Raw genomic sequence first — 19,000 nt, 5'->3', positions numbered from 1 at the left:
TTGTGCAGAATGACGATGGAGAATGCACGCTGCTCTATCAAGGTCGGAAAAGATTTTACCGATGCATTTGATGTCAAAAAAGGTTTTAGACAAGGCGATGCACTGTCATGCGACTTCTTCAACATCGTTCTGGAAAGAATTGTGCAAAACTCAACCGTAAACACTAGAAGCACAATCTTCCAAAGATCCATCCAATTACTCGGATACGCAGATGATATTGACATAATTGGAAGATCAAAGCGTGATGTCAGTGGAGCGTTTTTGAGCATTGCGAAGGAAGCGAAGAAGATGGGTTTAGTGATCAATGAGGGCAAGACCAAGTATATGCTGTCATCAAAAAAGGACACTGAACGACGACGTCTTGGACAAAACGTCACCATGGACAGCTATAACTTTGAGGTAGTTAAGGACTTTGTCTACCTAGGCACCGCTATTAATGCAGACAACGACACCAGCGCTGAAATCAAACGAAGAATAACTCTTGCAAATCGCTGCTTCTTTGGACTTAGAAGGCAATTGAGAAGTAAAGTCCTCTCTCGAGCATGTAAAATCACCATCTATAAGACACTCATCATCCCGGTTCTCATTTATGGCGCTGAGGCCTGGACCCTGTCAAAGAAAGATGAGAGCGTCTTAGGATGCTTCGAGAGAAAAATTCTTCGGGCGATTTTTGGTCCCGTACGCATAGATGGAGAATGGAGGAGAAGATATAACGACGAGCTGTACGGGCTGTACAGCGACACTGACCTAGTTAGCAGAATCAAAGTCCAACGGCTTAGATGGCTAGGTCATGTAGAGCGGATGGACATCAACGCTCCAGCCCGGAAGGTCTTCGAATCCAATCCCGAGGGACGGCGCAGTAGAGGAAGACCGCGACTCAGGTGGCGCACCCAGGTGGGAGAGGACCTCAACCAACTTGGCGTGCAAAACTGGAGACAGCTAGCTATTGACCGAGCTGGCTGGAGACGCTTGTTGGTTGAGGCCCAGGTCCGCCCCGGACTGTAGCGCCACCTTAAGTAAGTAAGTAAGATAAGAAAAACATACCTTACTTGCATACTCGAGAATAGGTCTTACCAATGTTTTATATAGAGACTTACAAATATAGGGGTCAGATAATTCCTTGCACCAACTCTTAATAAATTCAAAATACATATGCATATAATACCAAGTTTACGAATAAAAAAAAATACAGGAACAGAAACGTTAGAACGCTCTTCATGACATTTACTGAAATATAATTCTAACAACATTTATTTCTGCACCACCAATAGTCAACGTCTTGCTGAAACAAGGAAGAGTCGTTTGAATTAGACATAGTTTTTGTATCATCGCTATAAATGTAAAGGTTTCAATTTTACCAACATCATAAATTGCGAGAGCAAACAAAAGTAGATCTATAGTGCTGCCTTGAAGAACACCTGCGCTCACGAAGTTGGGACCAGAAATTGACCCTCTAAACACTACTTTATAAATGCAGGACACAAAATGTAATTTTAGCAATTTGACATTTAAAATCGAGAAAAAGAAAGTTTTTACCCTGAGGTTTTATGTGAGATTTTATCAAAAGCCTTACTAAATTTAGTAAGTGACTATATCAAATTGATTAATGGGCCAGTTATAGCTATGATTGAAATCGATACGAAAAATTTTTTGAATCGATATTTGAATTTGATATTTGATATACTTATCGATCGGAAATCACACAAAGAATTTTTGTTGGAAAAAAGTATAATTACGCATTTATTTTTCTCTAAAAATGTATTATTCTATTTTCCGGCCGGAAATTCATTTTCCTGAACAGCTGATACTTAAATGTTCAAAAGTGAAACAAATCCTTCCACTGATTTGTGTTTCAATTTAACACAGTTCCAATGACGGATTTCTGTCAGTAAACATTTTCTGTTAGATTTATGTCAGGAAATTTTTTTCAATGTCGATCTGTCAAAAATGGGCATGTTCAGACAACATAAGAGACTTCTTTCCTAGAATGTACATTTTGACCAAGTCAACTAATTAGTTTTTCAAGTGTCATTAACTTAAAACTCAGAACTATACTTCCCTGACTTCTAGCTTCAGTTTACCCTACAAAAACTACCAAAAACATTATTGTCTGCAAAACAGTCCTCAGGCAAACTAAAAGCCTAACACAATTTGCATTTCGAATTGTAAAAAATATTACTTATTTCTTTTTCAATTTGATGAGAAACCTTTTTACACAAAATATTAAATGGAATGGTGCGAAAAAATAAATTAATCGTAGAGAAATAAAGTTAGTTAATTCAAAAAACATGATCGATTGTCATTCTGACATAAGTTGACTTGATAGTTAAGGAGATTTTTCTTGACTAACATTCCAGTCAAGTTTCCAATAAAGTTGCCTAAATTGTAAGACAATTTTTTGACAGCTGGCCAATCAGATGCTAAAATCTTGCCTTACTTTAAAAAGCCTTATGTCGCCTGAACTTGCCCAATGCTTGTTTTCAATAATGAAAACCAATGATAGCTATAACTGGCGCCAAAAATACTTTGTTGTTTTTTAGAATTAAATCCGTCTAAAAGAACTTGTATTGAACAGTTGGAAAATGAATTTCAAACAAAACGAGAAGAGCAAGATGCCAGCCAGACTTTATCAAGTGCCTTTGAAAAATCAAACGCAATAATCTTATTTTCTCCAAAACTATCTTAAAATTTGTTCCACTGTTTGGTAAGATAAGCCATGGAATCACCATTGGAGAGTGGATTAAAAGCCACACTTTCTGTCATTTATCTTTTAAATATTTCATAAGCTTAAAATTGATACGTGTTTTCCATCCAGACGGAACGAGACCTGTAAAAAAAAAGATAGAAAAGTTTACTTAGAAGTACTGCTAGACCTCTACAGAATAATAGCAGGGATACCATCTAGAACTGTGGATTTATGTTTGTTAACATCTTTTATGACTATCGTCACAATATGAGTACGAAAAAAGATTAGTCCCATAGAACTGGGGGACCCATGAAAGTAACAAAAACAAGTTAGCTTTCTCAATAGAGCTTACAAAAGGAGTCTCAGTGACATCAAGTGTAGGGACTCAGGAAAAGCAAGAATTCCTTACTGGCTTTTCTTGCATCGCAGTATTTTTTTCCCGTAAAAAGCCTTCCTGGCACCGAAAGCTCACATCTTGTTCCTTGATAACCTCTTTTTACAGCTGAAATCGAACTTTCACTTAGCCTTAGGTCTAATTTTTTTCATCCTATTCATGATCAAATTTTGATGTCTCGTATTGACAAATAATTCTTTTAGAAGCTTTTTGTTTAACACCATAAATTAGCTGATATGACACTTTAAATGTTCCTGGAGTTGTCAATACACTGATTTTGTATTCAAGTCGCCTTTCAGGATAAGTGAACACGTTTTGTTCCTTACTATTTTCTACTTCATTTTTAAAAAAGCTCATGAAGAACTCTTACCATATTGCTTTCTTATTTCAAATGTTCCTAATTATTTTGTAAACAACTCAAAACCTCAAATAACTTGTTTTAGATTGATACGAGTATAACCTCAAACGCCTTGAACATAAGATGTTGAACAATTTTAACAATATGATTTTTTTTCCTCACAGGATGCAGAGCATTTACTAGATACAGAACTAGACGTAAGCGAAACAGGCTTCCATGGATTGCAATCAAGTTGCGGTGATAGTTCAGCAAATAATGTAATTTCCGCCAATCAATCCTCACCGTCGTCGTTGCAAGACAAAAAAGAACAATCTCCGTCCGCCGCTTCGGAACGAACAGCAACATCGGATGTCAGTGATTCGCTGGCATTTTTCAACGAAACCCTTGATCTGTCTCAAGAGGACATCCAAAGGACACTAATTGCAAATATGCCATTTGGTGGAAGTAGCGATGTTGTGGTCAATAATCACCATGATGATCGTGTAACTTCAGATTTGAATCCTATGGATTTTATTGCGAACGTCTGTGACGTAACGAACAATGGCAATGCTAAGCGCAGTTCCAGAGGTGGAGCAGGAGGAGTTGGTGGCAATGGCATTCATGATGACGATGAAAATGAGGATGTTTTTGTTAATTTGGATGCATTCGATATGTTGGTGGAATTTCCTGAATTGGAATTCGATGGCAAACATGAATCTGAGTCAAGTTTGTCATTCGACAGTAGCTTGTCGAGAGTTTTTTCGAATTCAAATCGAAGAATTTTAACAATCAGTGATTACAGCCCCGAGTGGGCTTATCCAGAGGGAGGAGTGAAAGTTCTAGTCACTGGACCATGGAAATTGTCCAGCACGTATACGGTTCTGTTTGATTCTGTGCCAGTTCCGACGATTCTAGTGCAAGAAGGTGTTCTGCGGTGCTTCTGTCCGGCTCATGAAGTCGGTTTGGCTACTTTGCAAGTGGCTAGCGATGGCTATGTCATATCGAATTCAGTTATATTCGAGTATAAATCTAGTCCGAATCCAGAGGCGACTTTTGATGGCACTACCAATGATTGTCTTTATAAATTCACACTTTTGAATAGATTGTCGTCTATTGACGAAAAAATGCAGATCAAAATGGAACCAAAGGAATCTGTTAGTATTTTTGTTAAGAATTCCAAACGAATCCAAATTTTTGAAATTTTATTTTTATTTGAAAAGCCTGAAGATGCTGCTTTTATGATGCAATCAAATTTTGAAGAGCGTATGGTCAACTATTGCCATCAGTTGACAAATAAATTATGGCGTTCTAATGCTCCTGTATCTTGGACTTCCAGTGGATTCAAGGGAATGACGTTACTACATTTGGCAGCTGCCTTGGGATATGCAAAGTTGGTGTGTGCAATGCTTAATTGGAGAACCGAGAATCCAAATTTTATTCTCGAAACTGAGATTGATGCTTTGAGTCAGGATGTTTATGGATATACTCCAATGGTAAATATGAATTCTTATTTCCATCAAGAGCTTAATAGTAAAAGTTGTTATTGTTTTGTTTATAGACTTGGGCTTGTGCCAGAGGACACACGGAAACAGCTTTAATTCTTTATAAATTCAATCACAATGCAATGAAAATCAAAAATCTGTCCTTACAGACACCAATGGATGTTGCTAAATCAAAAGGGTAGGTTTTAAAAACTCTGTTTAATTTCCTGTTTGATTAATTTATTTTAAATTTAGATTCAAATATTTATTGTCTGAGTTGTCACGCTTAGAAAATGAGAAGAACAAAAATCGTAATGATTTAAGCATCTCGTATGATTTGAGCAAACAATTAAAACAAAATTCCAATGATTTGGTAAATGGTCAAACCATCAAAGATGAAATAACTGGAAGTAATAATTCGGATAATTCATCGGATAGTCAAAATACAGACGCGAGTGATATAAATCGAAGTCATGATGGAGTTTTTCTAAGGCCTATTGCTGTAGCGAGGTAATGATATTTTTAATGTGTTCTAAGATTAACTTTCTTAATAAACGTAATAAAATCGACAGGGATATTAATTTAGACCAAAAAAGAAGTCTTTTTCATTTTTTTTAATTTATTTCTTTTTTGTAACAAAACATAAACCAATAAGGCTGTAAAAGATAGGGTTTAGGATCATATTTAATCTGTTTATTCATAGTCTAAACTCTAAAGTTTCTCAAATTTTACTTATCGACTCTTTGTCAAAATGCATTTTAAACAGTGAAAGTAAGGAAGGTATAACTGGAATATATCTTTGTCTTTAGATAAATAGATTTTAAGTCAAGAAATTGCAATTAAGGTTTTTATTTGGTGTAACGCCCATTTTTATTCTTAATACTTACAAGTTGAGTCTAGAGCAACTGCTAAATATCGTATTAATTTAGTCTTTAGATAGTAAGACAAAAAAATTCATATTTGTTTTGATATTAACGTCTTTTCGGCTAACGTCAAAGATATATTTTGTTACAACTTAAGCATAAGTTGTGGGAATATATTAAGAAAAGTTATAGCCCTGCTTTTAAAGATATGAAAGCTTTGTTTTCTGGCTCCTACCAGAGTTCCAAGATTGAGTTAACATTTTGATTATTCATGAGATGTACGAACCTTAAAGAGACACACAGTTATTAATAGTTAAAGGTGTTTTTTTTTTTAAAGGAAAATTGGTCTAACCGTTCATTGCTGTGAATAGAGTCAAGTGCTCACTAAAAATACGTAGTGTAAGTTCAAACATAACATAGTTTTGTCCTTTATTATATTTGGATCCTTCAACTAATGGCTGACAAAATTATCACCGCATTTAAATTCGTAAGCTATAGAGCTGGTAAAAATTCTTTGACACAATAGCATCGATTTTATCTATTTCTTCAAGTGTACAATTTCGTGTCCTCCCTTTTTTTGTTTGTGGTCCTTTTTTTTGTTTTAGCACCATCCACAATATCATACAAGTCGAACCCTACAATTGGGCAAATAATTAACGCACAGTGCTGTTTTTGGTCTTAAACCTGGCCAAAAATATCTAGCCACATTTTTCATTCCTAATGGGTTATTTGAAAGAACAGTTGCCTTCACTTCGGAATCTGACGTACTGTTGGTAACAATGGGTAAATTAAGGCAATATAAGGTAGGGCTAGTTTCTAGAATCTGATAAGCCATCTGCTAAAAAATTGCCTTTCTATTAAGGCAACTTCATTATTAAGTTAGTCAAAAAGAAAGGGAGATTGTAGAGGTTCAGACAACATAAGGGACTTGATTTCTTCTTCTACATTCTTTGAACGTTTTTCAAATGTCATAAAATTCAAACTCGGAACTTTGCTTCAATGACCTCTTAAACAACTTAAAGACCGTGCAAAAAGCTACCAAGAAAATTATTGTTTACAAAAAGTTCATCACGATTTGTAATACAAACAACAGACAACATAAGAGGCTTCATTTGCAGTGAACTGCGTTCTTTGAACGTTAATTTAGACCAAGGCAACTAGCTAGTTTTGCAAGTGTCATAAACTTCAAACTCAGGACTTTACCTTACCGACCTCTACCTTCAGTTGACTACCAAAAACTGTTTTGTCTACAAAACACCTCTCAGGCAATTTACAGCTCCTTCTCGACCTGAATTTTGTGTGGAAATATTATTTATTCGTTTTTCAATTTAAAAAAGAACAATTTTACATAATACATGAAATAGAATTGTGGAGATAATAAATAAATAATAGAGTAATAAAGTTCAGCCACTTGAATTAAAAGCTATGATTAGCTGTCATTTTTACATAAGTGGAATTGACTAGTCCAGTCAACTTTCCAATAAAGTTGCCTTAATTGGAAAGACAATTTTTTGGCAGCTGGCCAATCAGATGCTAGAAACTTGTCTTACTTTCGAGTACCTTATGCCAAAATGACAGCTAAAAATGGGTAGGTTCAGACAACATAAGGGATTTCATTTGCAGTCAACTTCTTTCTTTGAACTTGAAATTTGACCAAGGCATCTAGTTAGTTTTTTAATTTTTTCAAATTCAGAAGATTACTTCATAAACCTCTACTTTAAGTTCATAGTACAAAAACTAACAAAAGCAAAATGTTTATAAGGTCATCACAATTTGTATTTTGTGTTGAAAAGAAATATTATGTATTTGTTTTCCAAATTGACAAGGAACCTTTTACTCAAATCATTAAATGAAGCTGTGCGGAAAATAAATAAATTAAAACGTAACAAAATTCAGCTTTTAGCTGAATGAACAAAAAATGATCAACTATTATTTTGACAGAAGTAGACTTTACACGATAGTTAGATAGGTTTTTTTTAGCTAACTCTCCAGCCAACTTTCCAATAAAGTTGCCTTACTTTTGAGACAATTTTTTGGCAGCCGGCCAATCAGATGCTAGAATCTTGCCTTTCTTTCGAGACCCTAATTAAAAAATGACAGCTAATCATAATTATTAATTCAACTAAAAGCTGAACTTTATTCATTTGTGTTATATTTATTTTTTTTCACAATTCTATTTGATGCTTTATGTACAATACTTCCTTGTAAAAAAGGAAGTAGAAAAAATAAGTAAGGTTTTTTTTAAAGAATACTAAATGCAGGTCGTGATGAAACTGTTGTTGAGATATTAAGTTCTAAAGTTGAATACAATTTTTCTTTCAATATTTGTTTGTTTTGATTTAACACTGTTTTGTTCATATGCAACGACGCGATAAGTGTTTATCATACCTTAAAAGATCCTAGAAAACCTTTTTTTATTTCTTTTCTTATGAGTTGAGCTTCACTACGGAAACTGTCTTACTAATGCTTTTTGGTGGGAACAGGTCCAAACCACATTAAAGACTTGAGAATAAAGCAAAGTTGATAGTATCTTATTATCCAAATGCTGAAAAATTCTAATTCCAATTAAGGCAACTTAATTGAAAAGTTTGTCAAGAAAAATCTTCCTTAATGTCAGTTCACTATGTATTTTCATTCAACTTAAAGCTTCGTTAATCTTTTTTAGGTGAGTGATTCTTCGTTTTCAGGGTCTTATTGCCAATCGCAGCTGAGTTTTGAAGCTTCAAAGACCTGGTCTCTACCTGAATTTTATATTTAAAAGAAATATTACTTATTCGTTTTTCAATTTTACATAAAACATCAAATAAAATTAATTATAAATAGATCACAAAGTAATAAAGTTCAGCTCTCAGTTGTATTTATAACTATAACTAGCTGTCATTTTGACATAAATAGAATTGACTAGGCAGTAAGGAAGATTTCTTTAACTAACTTTACAGCCATCTTTCGAATGATGTTGCCTTAATTGGAAGGCCTTATAGCCTCTTTTCTTCACAATTCTTTTTGATATTTTATGTAATAGGGTTTCTTGTCAAATTGGAGAAGGAATAAGTAATAACTTCTTACAATACAAAATGCAGGTCGTGATGAAACTGCAGGTTGTCTGAGGGGGAGGAAAATAGACAATTATGTCTTTAGTAGTTCTGAGTTTGAAATTTATGACATTTGAAAAACTTAGTTGTTTTGGTCAAAATTTGCGTTCAAAGAACACAGTCGACTGCAAATGAAGTCCTTCCTGTTGTCTGAATCTGCCCTTTACCTCACTTTCAATTCCCTTAAGTCGTCTGAACCTGTCCAATGATTGCTTCTCTAATGACTCAAATTTCAATGGAAATGAGCATTTGACATTCGTTTGATATTGCAGCTTCTATGTAAGCGTCCTTAACCACACACTTTTCTGGCTTCGGGTCTAGACTTCAAAAAATAGGATGGAAGCAGTCCAAAACAGAGCTTATTTAAAGCTAATATTTTATCTTTTTTTTGTTCATATTTTATTTAATATTTTTTTGAGAAATTAAGATGTAAAGTTTAAATTAATATTGTTCATTTTTAATATTTGTTCCTCAATATTTTGACACTTTTTTGTCAATATACAACGACAAATGTTTAGCATACCTTCAAATTGAAGGTTTCTTTTTGTCCTAGTAAACCTTTTTTCGTGTTTTTCTGATGAGTGGAGCTTTACTTCTGAAACTGCCTTACTAAGGCTTTTTGGTGTTTAGCAATGAAAAGATTTAGACGACATTAAGGACTTGATGGTAAGGCAAGTTAGGTTAGGTTAAAGGGGCTTTCCATGGAAACGGACACACTTAGGCCAGGCTTCCTCTTAAGCTCAATGGGACCAGTTTAAGTCCCTTACGAAACGTAAGAGGCTGATTGCTAGTATGTGATTTGCCAGATGCTTAAAAATTCTAATTCTTGAATTCTTGTTTGAAAAGTTTGTCCTCCTTACTAACAAATCAAGTCCGTATATTTCATAATGTCAGTTGATCATGTTTTCTTGATTCAATTAAAAGCTTCGCATTGACTAGCAGTTAAATAGCACCTTTGGGAAATATTATCAAATCTTTTATAGGTACGTAATTCTTGGCTTTCAGGGTCTTACTGCCAATCGCAGCAGCATTTTGAAACTTCAAAGCCCTGGTTGAGGTTTTAGTGAAAATATATTTCGACACAACTTTAGCTCTTTGTCGGGTATGTCTTTCTTTTGAAGATGTTGGTACAGCTGGCTTGACATCTCCGTTTGTAATTCGCTTAAGGCCTAAAATTTTATAAAGTTCATCTTTTTTCTACAGGGGACTCTTTAGCATTTAAATCCTTTAGTTTTCTGTCGTAAAGGAAAGTGGAAATACATTCATCTGGAATAATAAAACAATCAATTTTAAAGGAGATTTTTTCAAATTTCCTTTTTTTTAAATAAATAAATATTCAAACTCATCGATATAAATACATTAAGCTGAATATAAAAATGAATGTCTTTTTCATAAAAGTCACTTAAGGCTCGTTGCAACTGATAGTTTAGCGAAAAGGGTTGGCCAATTTAAAGATCGAGTTGAAGTTGACAAAATTGACTTTTAAACACGTTTTACATACCTCATAGCCATTTGTTGTATTTCAAATTATACTATATTTTGTATTTCCATTCCCTTCTGCAGCAATCAAAGTCCACCCACAAATAGTCGATATTCTAAAAGATCATCCATCGACAGTGGAATAAACATGGATATGAGATCATTTAATAAATGTGGAAAACCTTTTAAAGATCAAAATAAGTTAACAAGGTATGTTAAAAATTTCTTATTTGAATTTCGAACATTACTAATTCTAAACTTATTTAATTTTCAGTTTCGATTGCAACGATAATTACTCTCTCTCAGTAGATTCAACATTTGATGGATTCTCTGCATTGACCAGTTCCAGTTCTCTTCTATCGCCCTTAAGAAAAATGGACTTTGCTCTATGTAAGTACATAGTTAAGACTTTTTTCCACTTTGATTTCTTTTAAACAAAATAAAAATAAAAGTAAATTATATTAAAAAATATATGACTATATTAAAATGGGAGACAAAAATTAAAAACCAAAACCTTTTACGTTAAAAAAAAAAAAAACAAAAACCAAAAAAAAAATGTTTAAAATTTTGCAATCTAGGCGAAGTATCAACGTGTAGCTCAAGTCCATTGGCCGAAAAACATGATGGAGACATTTCAGATAACGATGAAGATCCTGACGTCCAATGTAAAAAAGATTCCGAGGCGAGCGTAGGTCAGTTTGGACGCTAAATCAATGTTTTCTTAAAAAAAAAAATTATCAAAAAACATGCTATAAGTAAAATAAGTGTTTTGCTATGAGTTTCATAAAACACCCAACACTCTTATAATATTATACTAACAACTAACAATTTGGCCTCTCTCAAGTCTGTACAAATACTTTCTGTCTGTGTCTAATATCTCTATAATTCTTTTATAAACTCGTAATTATTTGGTTTTCACACCATACACTTTTCAATATTGTGAATATTGAAACAAAACCACTTACAAAAACCTAATTAAAGCTCTGGAAGATGAAACAAAAAGTTAAATGACACTTTTTCTATAGGAACTTTATTAGAATATAACTTTGCTGAAACACAAGATATTGAGACGAAAAGAATCATGACAAAAAGTTCCCATAGCTTGTTCTTTCATCTATTCTAGAGCTTCAATTAATAATTGTTGGTCCTAGAAAAGTAGCTCATTGTAAAATAAACAAAAAATACAAAATCATTGTAATACTAATAATAATTGTTGTTGCGCTGAGTATGGTTTGGGTAAAATAAAAATTAAATAAAAATATTAATTTTAGTGCGTTACAAAATATTTGTTTCTTTAGGAATAATCGGTGTTGTCGTGCTTGATAAAAATAAGAAATAAGAAACACACTAAAAACTACAGCTATGGCCAAAATAATAAGAACATTTTCAGCTTTTGGGTTTAAATGTCATTAAAAAGTTGTATTATAATAATGTCAATGTTGTCAATATATTTAATAAAGATTTGTATGAGTGCACTTAGCTTATAGGGATTTAAAATTAAATAGGTAAAAATAATGTTCCTACATTTGAAGAAAAATCTTGCTTGGTTAAAACTTTGCAAATTGTTACTGGTAGGATCTTTAATCAGGGAATGATTTTCAAATTAGATCTATGTTTGTTTGAAGTCATTTTAACACTGTAAATAAAAACATATCTATGAGTAGGACCGTGAAAAAAGAGTTAAAAAGATGTGACCTAATCCAAGTGAAAAAAAAACTGGAAAGAGTTAAAGAAAGCTAAGAAGGCCGGTAACGCCTATATTTAAACAACCCAATGTTTAAATTTCAAAATTACGGGAAAAAAATCCTGCAATGTCTGAATGACATTGGGTCTACTCACACTGCTGCTGTCATGATTCTTCTTACCGAACAGTGAAATAAAATTTTGCATCGTTTTTAAGAAAATAAGATTATTGCACTTAATATTTAAAAGGCTTTTGGTCAGTCTGACAGCTTGTTCTCTTTTTTGGTATCAACGAACTTTTTGTTTTGATGAAAATGTTGATGTACCACAAGACTCTGTCCTGTCTCCGACACTGTCGGTAAGTCCTAATCTAATTGATTGTTTCGGCGACGATATCACTCTAAGCTTTTCATATTCGTTCCCAGTGTGGAAGTTTAACTATAAATAAATAATTTAAATGGCGCAAAAGTCCATAGGAAACTAAGACATATTGACTAACAACTCTCAACCATTCCTGTGTGTGAGTCATTTCAGTAATGGAAAGGATCTGTAGTTTTTATGCTGAGTTCGAACGGCTAATTTGAAAAACACTTCATGACGAGAATTGCTCTTGAAAAATGTTTCAATTCTTCTCAAGAGGCAATTACATTGAAAATTTGTTTGTAGGTATCACAGGCAAAGATTGAACCTCTAGCATGACAGTCCTACGCACTAATCGTGACGTCACGAATACTAGAAGTGAGATCGTAAAAAAAGAAGTGAAAAGAGGTGAGCTTTCGTTGTTATAAAGGCAACCCAAGTGAGAAAAACCGGAAAGCCAAGTAGGACGGAAACTTTTATATTCGAATAACCATTTTTACATAACAAAAAATTACGTCAAAAATACTGCAATTTCCCGAAGGCAGTAATAATTTTTGGACACTTGTAAAAAAACCTGATTAATGCTCGTTCAACGGTCCCTACGCGGTCAGTGAAACTCCTTTAGTTACTCCTACTGAGAAAGCTATTCCATCTTGCTTGGTTATGGCTATCCCAGTTTTTGAGCTAGTTAATAGTACCAATGTTTTTTCGTGTCCATTCTGTACTTAGAGATCTTTTAGGGCTCCCAGTACAGAATAGACACGAAAAAACATGAATCCACTGAATGTAATCCCAGCTATTATTCGTCCACGCTGTTAAAACCGCTGTGTTAGCTCTTTCATCAACAATATTCTATTGGCTTAGTTCAAAGAAGTTGGAAATTGTTAAGCCAATCCCCAATTTGTGATGTACCTTGGATTCAATAACTGAGGTATGCTCGTCGGGTCTATGCTAAAGAAAGTACAAAAAACTTTAGTATAAACTCCTATTCTTTATTATGACTCTGATTTTTAAATTTAGTTTTATAAAAATTTTAACTCATATTTACCTCCTTGATTCGGCCTCGATAGTTTGCTTGCTTGTCAAAAGGAAAGAGATTGACTGCTGGTTCCTTTTGATTCGAATGACTATTTTTAACTGGCTTATCAAGGGCTCCTAACCGGTTAGCAACTGCACTTATCGAAAGTACATGGTTTTAGTATCGACGACAAATGCTGGTGTGCCACAGGGCTCTGTTCTGTCTCCGACACTCTTCCTCATTTTTTTTTTAATTGTGTCCTTCCAAAACTCAATGTTGCCTTTTATGGCCTCGATACTACCATATGTAATGATTACATAAGCGACGTCATTCAAAAATGGAGCAAGATGTTTGGCTCTCGAGACAATACAAAAAATTATCTTGTCTCAGTTTTACTCTTCCGGCTACAATCTACAGAAACTATATTTGTATGTCAAAAGCTTGATTTTAACTCCCAACTCTGGGCTAAGGTTTCAGAAACTTACTCTAATCTCTCAAATACGCCACTCAAACATAGCCGCTTAAATTATTTTCTTACCCTTTTTATCGTTGTTTTAACGCACTTTTTTCAAGTAGCATGACAACCTGTATATCTCCTCTTAAACAGTTTTTGTTATACTTGCGTCTCTAAGAATGCCCATCAGTTTACCCTTGAACCCAACTTCGGCCGTACTATAAAGTACTGAGATTCGTTCTTTAGCCGTACTACGAGAATGTAGAAAACCTTACCGCGCACTGTCTTTAGCTTACATTGCATTTTTCAAAAATGCATAAGAAATTTTTAAGGTTAAATCAAGTATAAAGGCTTTAGTAAATGGACTAAAAAAAATGTACAACAAATAACATTTAGCCGCATTTATGTAAGTGCTAAAGACATATTTATTTTTGAACTTATTATTTTGGCCATAACTGTATTCACATGAAAAAACGACTAAACGAGCATTGTAAATAAAAACTGTTATACAAAAATAAACCTTATTCTCTGCATGATGTCGTCATTGATATATTAAATTGTTGTGCTTGTTATATAAATATGAAAAAAAAACTAAAAACATACACAAAATAATTTTCAAAAAATAGGAATTAACTGTTAACTGTTATACACACAATTATTGTGTCGCAATAATCTTCTCATTTTCCATTGTATGTGTCTAGATTATGTGTAAAAATTTGTTTTTAAATTTTATTTTCGATGTTGTGATTACTATTTGCTAGTTGCTAGGTGTACAGCGACATCTATTAATCATAGTTTGTTTGATTTTTTTAGGGGAATCAGATGCTAAGGTGTTGACCCTAGCCGAACACATTATTGCAGCCATGCCAGAAAGGATAAAGGTGAGTTTATAACAGTTTCAAATCTTTTGTTTACGATTTCTGATCATATATGTCTTTTCTTTTGCAGAATGAATCCGATGAAATGATGATTTTGGGCAGTCCAATGTCTGAGTCGCTCCATGGTGACAATTCTGGAATAAGCAACATGCAGGATAGCTTCATGGATCCTTTGCTAGATTCCCTACCCAATACACACTTTGATAATGATTTTAATTTCGACTTTAGCGATCATAATTATCGTTATCACGATGTTAGCACACCGTGTTCTAGTTTAAGCCCGGCCAGTTCAGGTCCACTTCAATCACCAGCAAGTTATTCTATTCCTCCAGATCCGCCAATGAATTCACCAAGTCCGCCACCATCAACAAAACAATTAACTGAATTTCTCCAAGCATCGAACAACGCTCAGCGACCATTTGAAGCTGATTTTTCAAAACTTACTTTGACTGGTATGCTTCGAAAAAAATCACAAAATCTCCATTTGAAAATGAAATTATTTAAATTATGTAACCATTACAGATAGCGAACAACGAGAATTATATGAAGCTGCAAAATGTATACAAAAAGCCTATCGATCCTATAAGGGTCGTCAGAAGATGGAAGAACAAAATAAAGAACGTTCAGCTGCAATTGTGATTCAAAATTATTATCGACGTTATAAACAATACGCTTACTTCCGTCAAATGACAAATGCTGCTTTAGTTATTCAACATGGCTATCGGTCTTATTGTAAAAATAAAAGATTCAAAAAATCACCACACTCGAGTAGTCTCTCGTCCGGGAATAATTTACATTCTAGTTACAGTGAGAGTTCGTCCCAATGTCTATCTAGCTATTTCTATCAACAACAAGATATTTCACAACCGACCACTCCAAAAGAAACTAGTCCTTCAGGACCTTTAAAGTGAGTTTTTCTTTTAATTTCAAACTTTGCAGTCAGAATTCATTTTATTTGTTTTTATATTTTAGGAGAACTTATTCACAGTCAACGCAAAATCAAGCTGCCAGAAAGATTCAACAATTTATGAGACAATCGAAATTAAAGTAAGTACTTGTTATTTTTATTTAAACTTAGATTTATAAATATTATTATGTAAATCAACTTTATCAATAAAAATAAAAAATGAAAAATATTTGCACGCTAGCATTTGGGATGGCAATGTATCCTTATTGGTAAGGATACTAGTTTAATTTTATAACAATATTGTTTTTCAAATTTTATTTTAAATTTCTACAAAAATTGAATGAATATTTTATTTTTATTTATTATAATAATTATTTTTATTGTTGATTTATTTAGACTTCAGAGAGAACGAGCAGAAAAAGAGAGGCTGGTGCACCAACGCAGGGAGGAATACCTCCAAAACTTGCAGTATCGAGAGCAACTGGAAACTGCGCACAATCAAGGACAAAGGTAAAATAAATGAAAATAAAACGACATGATTTTTATTCATTAGTTTGATTTTGGAATCTGATTTTAATTTTTAATTGATTTGAAAAATTTAGGCCGAGGTGAAAGTTGAACATAACTTGATGATTTTTATTTTTAACTTGATATTTTGACGTTTTTAACTCGAGATCTCCAACTTTGGAGTTTATCAACTTTAGATAATAATAGGTTATTTGTAACTCTTTCAATTCACATCAATTTTGATTCAGGCTGTGGGCTGTATATTGTTACAATCATTTTAATTACTCAATCAATGAAGTGTTAGCCAGCCTATGTTACGTTAACATAACATAATTTCAAATATGGAACTCAAACCTCTTGCTTAAGTAGGCCGATTTAAGATTTTCAACTGGGGAGTTAAGAACCAAATAAGTGAATAAAAAGAAATTTTAAGTTGATCAATATGAGAGTTTGCCTCAAGTTAGCAATAGTGACAAAAGTCGTCCTTAAATGCTTGTTGAAGTTTTAGTTAAATTTTCAAATTTCGGACATTTTTTGTATCGGCTAACTTAAATACTTCAAATCTTTAAAATATGTCTGATAAATATTTAATACTAATACAAATTTTAATGTTTACTTTTTGTAGATTTGCGGCTTAAAGACTTAGTAGATAGATAGATATTTGTATTCAATAATTTTAAGGTTCTTGTTACATACATTTTGTTGGTTTAAGGAATAAATAATAAGGCGTGACAAAAATGTCGTCTGCCCGAGTGACAATGTTATTTAATTTTGTATTCAATTTAAAATCATACAATTTTTAGGTTTTTCAAGTAATTGTTACTTATTGATATATAGTAAAATTTACTTTTAATTTAATCACACAATAAAAAGGGGAGTGGTTTTTACTTTTAGTTTAGTCGAAACAAAATTTTTTTAATTACTTTTACTGAAAAATGAAGTTTACTTTAAGTTTATTTACAAAATCCAAAGAAATATATGACTTTTAGTAGACACAAAAATACAAAAAAAGGTAATTTAAAAATTTTCATCTATGATTCTTCTTCTATAGATCATAGCCTCGATGGTATAGTTTTCAATCAGCAACCAATCTTTTGCATTTAGGTAACTTACTGTTTCATTGTCGCTAGATAGCTTTTTTCTAAAAAAAAGAGTCTCCTTAGCTCCTTTAATATTGGACATACACCGATGAAGTGGATAGTGTTTTCGATCACTCCCATGTTGCATAAGGAGCAAATATTAACTAAATCGTTTCTGTGTGGCATACAATTTAGGTTAAGAAGTTCACCTCTTACTTTGAAAATAGTTCCAATAGTTTTTCTTGAAAAATCGAGCCTAAAGTAATTATGTTCATTTAGATTATAGTTAAGTTTCAAATAAATGTCCCTTTCCGTAGATGTTCTTGCCTTTTCTATGAATGTGTTCGATTAGATAACCTCGTACAGTGCTGTTTTCATCTAGAGACCAGTACATCTATTCAGTGCTACAATTTGCAGCAAGATAAATCCAATCCATAGTACACTTTAGAGGCCGAAAAATATCCTGTTTGGTGATTTTTGTTAAGAATTACTATACAATAAATCTTAAATACAGATAAAGATTTTTTTAAGTGACTGCTTATAATGATTTGATTTCAAAATAGTAGATGTGCATCGTTTTTGCGATGACGTTGCCTTTATTCAGGGTCCACTTTTAAAGTATAGAAAGTGTAAATCTTGCCTTAAAATTTTTCGATAGTTGTTAATAATAAATTAACTATGAAATATAAAATTAATCTTGCGCCAGTATTTACCATCATTATATTCAAAATTTCAAGTCAATCTGTTGAATTATGAGTACAGTTACTTGCAAAGATCAGTGTTGAGATAACCGCGTTTGAAGTTTTGAGTAGTAGAAAATCATAATTTTGCAAAACCATCAATCCAAATATTGTACAATCGAGTACTAGTATAATTCTTTCAATACAATATAATTCTTTAGGTACTAGTTCTCAAGTTTTTCCGTGGTAGCGAGTTTGGCTTTTCCCATTATGAAAAAGCTGCCACGCAGGTATGTAACACATTCACATATCGACTTCAGATGGCGCACACTTATACACTACAACATTTTGTTGATTTTTAAAAATTAATTTTCCAAAATGTTCAGCTTTGCATCAAATCGAATGTTGGACATGAAGTTGGAATTTTTTAAAGCACTCATTTTACGAAGCATTTTTATGTTTTAAGGGAAAAAAGCTTAGCAACGTACATGTTGAATCTATCTAACTTCTACTTATACACTCTTTAGCGAACTACCTTTTGAAACAAAATTGTATCTACATTTGGAAACAAAAAGAATGCAATTTTTGTATAACAACTCCCAAGTTTGCTCTAGAGTTGAAAACCGAAAAAGGAAAGCATCAACTTTAAGTCAACAAAAACAAAATAACGAGTTGAAAATCTGAAAAAATATTTTCAAATTCGCCTTAAAAAAATCGGCATTATAAGAATAAAAGCCATTTTCTTCTCCAAACTTTTCTCAAACCCGCCGTTGTTTAAGCTGATATTAAAGTTGAAGGTCAAGTTTGGAATTGTATTTATTACATTGCGTAATTTTAGCTCATTAATTAGAATTTGAAAGTTGATCTGCTTGAGGTTTTGAAATTATTCCTCCGGAAATTTGTGACAGATTTCAATAATTTTTTTTGTATTTGTTTTCTTCTATATTTAACTAACAAAATACTGTTTTTGCTTTATTTAAATAAGAAACAAATATTTAGGGCAAACATTTGCGGAACAAACCGTTTCAAGTGCTTGAATCGTTTTCCGATAGTTGGCATAATATCATTCCTCTACGGTTCCCTAAAACAAAAGTACAAGAGG

The 19,000-nt window shown here is 32.9% G+C and overlaps 2 protein-coding genes across 8 annotated transcripts in view; both read left to right on the top strand.

The window, feature by feature from the left end:
* LOC129951235 (succinate dehydrogenase assembly factor 3, mitochondrial) overlaps positions 1–19,000 on the top strand; it is a 451,002-nt gene that overhangs the window by 217,576 nt on the left and 214,426 nt on the right. The window lies entirely within an intron of this gene.
* Positions 1–19,000, top strand: part of LOC129951227 (uncharacterized) — a 194,872-nt gene that overhangs the window by 162,044 nt on the left and 13,828 nt on the right. For 2 of the 7 annotated variants that reach the window (XM_056063277.1, XM_056063281.1), the window contains 13 exons: positions 3,603–4,571; positions 4,638–4,910; positions 4,976–5,097; positions 5,154–5,408; positions 10,417–10,542; positions 10,607–10,722; positions 10,911–11,024; positions 14,661–14,728; positions 14,796–15,177; positions 15,248–15,632; positions 15,698–15,772; positions 15,874–15,901; positions 16,029–16,142. In XM_056063277.1, coding sequence (XP_055919252.1) covers positions 3,603–4,571; positions 4,638–4,910; positions 4,976–5,097; positions 5,154–5,408; positions 10,417–10,542; positions 10,607–10,722; positions 10,911–11,024; positions 14,661–14,728; positions 14,796–15,177; positions 15,248–15,632; positions 15,698–15,772; positions 15,874–15,901; positions 16,029–16,142 — 3,027 coding nt within the window. The remainder of the gene's footprint in view (positions 1–3,602; positions 4,572–4,637; positions 4,911–4,975; positions 5,098–5,153; positions 5,409–10,416; positions 10,543–10,606; positions 10,723–10,910; positions 11,025–14,660; positions 14,729–14,795; positions 15,178–15,247; positions 15,633–15,697; positions 15,773–15,873; positions 15,902–16,028; positions 16,143–19,000) is intronic. The other 5 variants (XM_056063278.1, XM_056063282.1, XM_056063280.1 and 2 more) reach the window with 3 other exon arrangements.

This window comes from Eupeodes corollae, chromosome 3 (genome assembly GCF_945859685.1).
Source record: "Eupeodes corollae chromosome 3, idEupCoro1.1, whole genome shotgun sequence".
Lineage (NCBI taxonomy): Eukaryota > Metazoa > Arthropoda > Insecta > Diptera > Syrphidae > Eupeodes > Eupeodes corollae.
The sequence above is the reverse complement of the archived record's forward strand: the minus strand, read 5'-3'. Positions and strand labels throughout refer to the sequence as shown.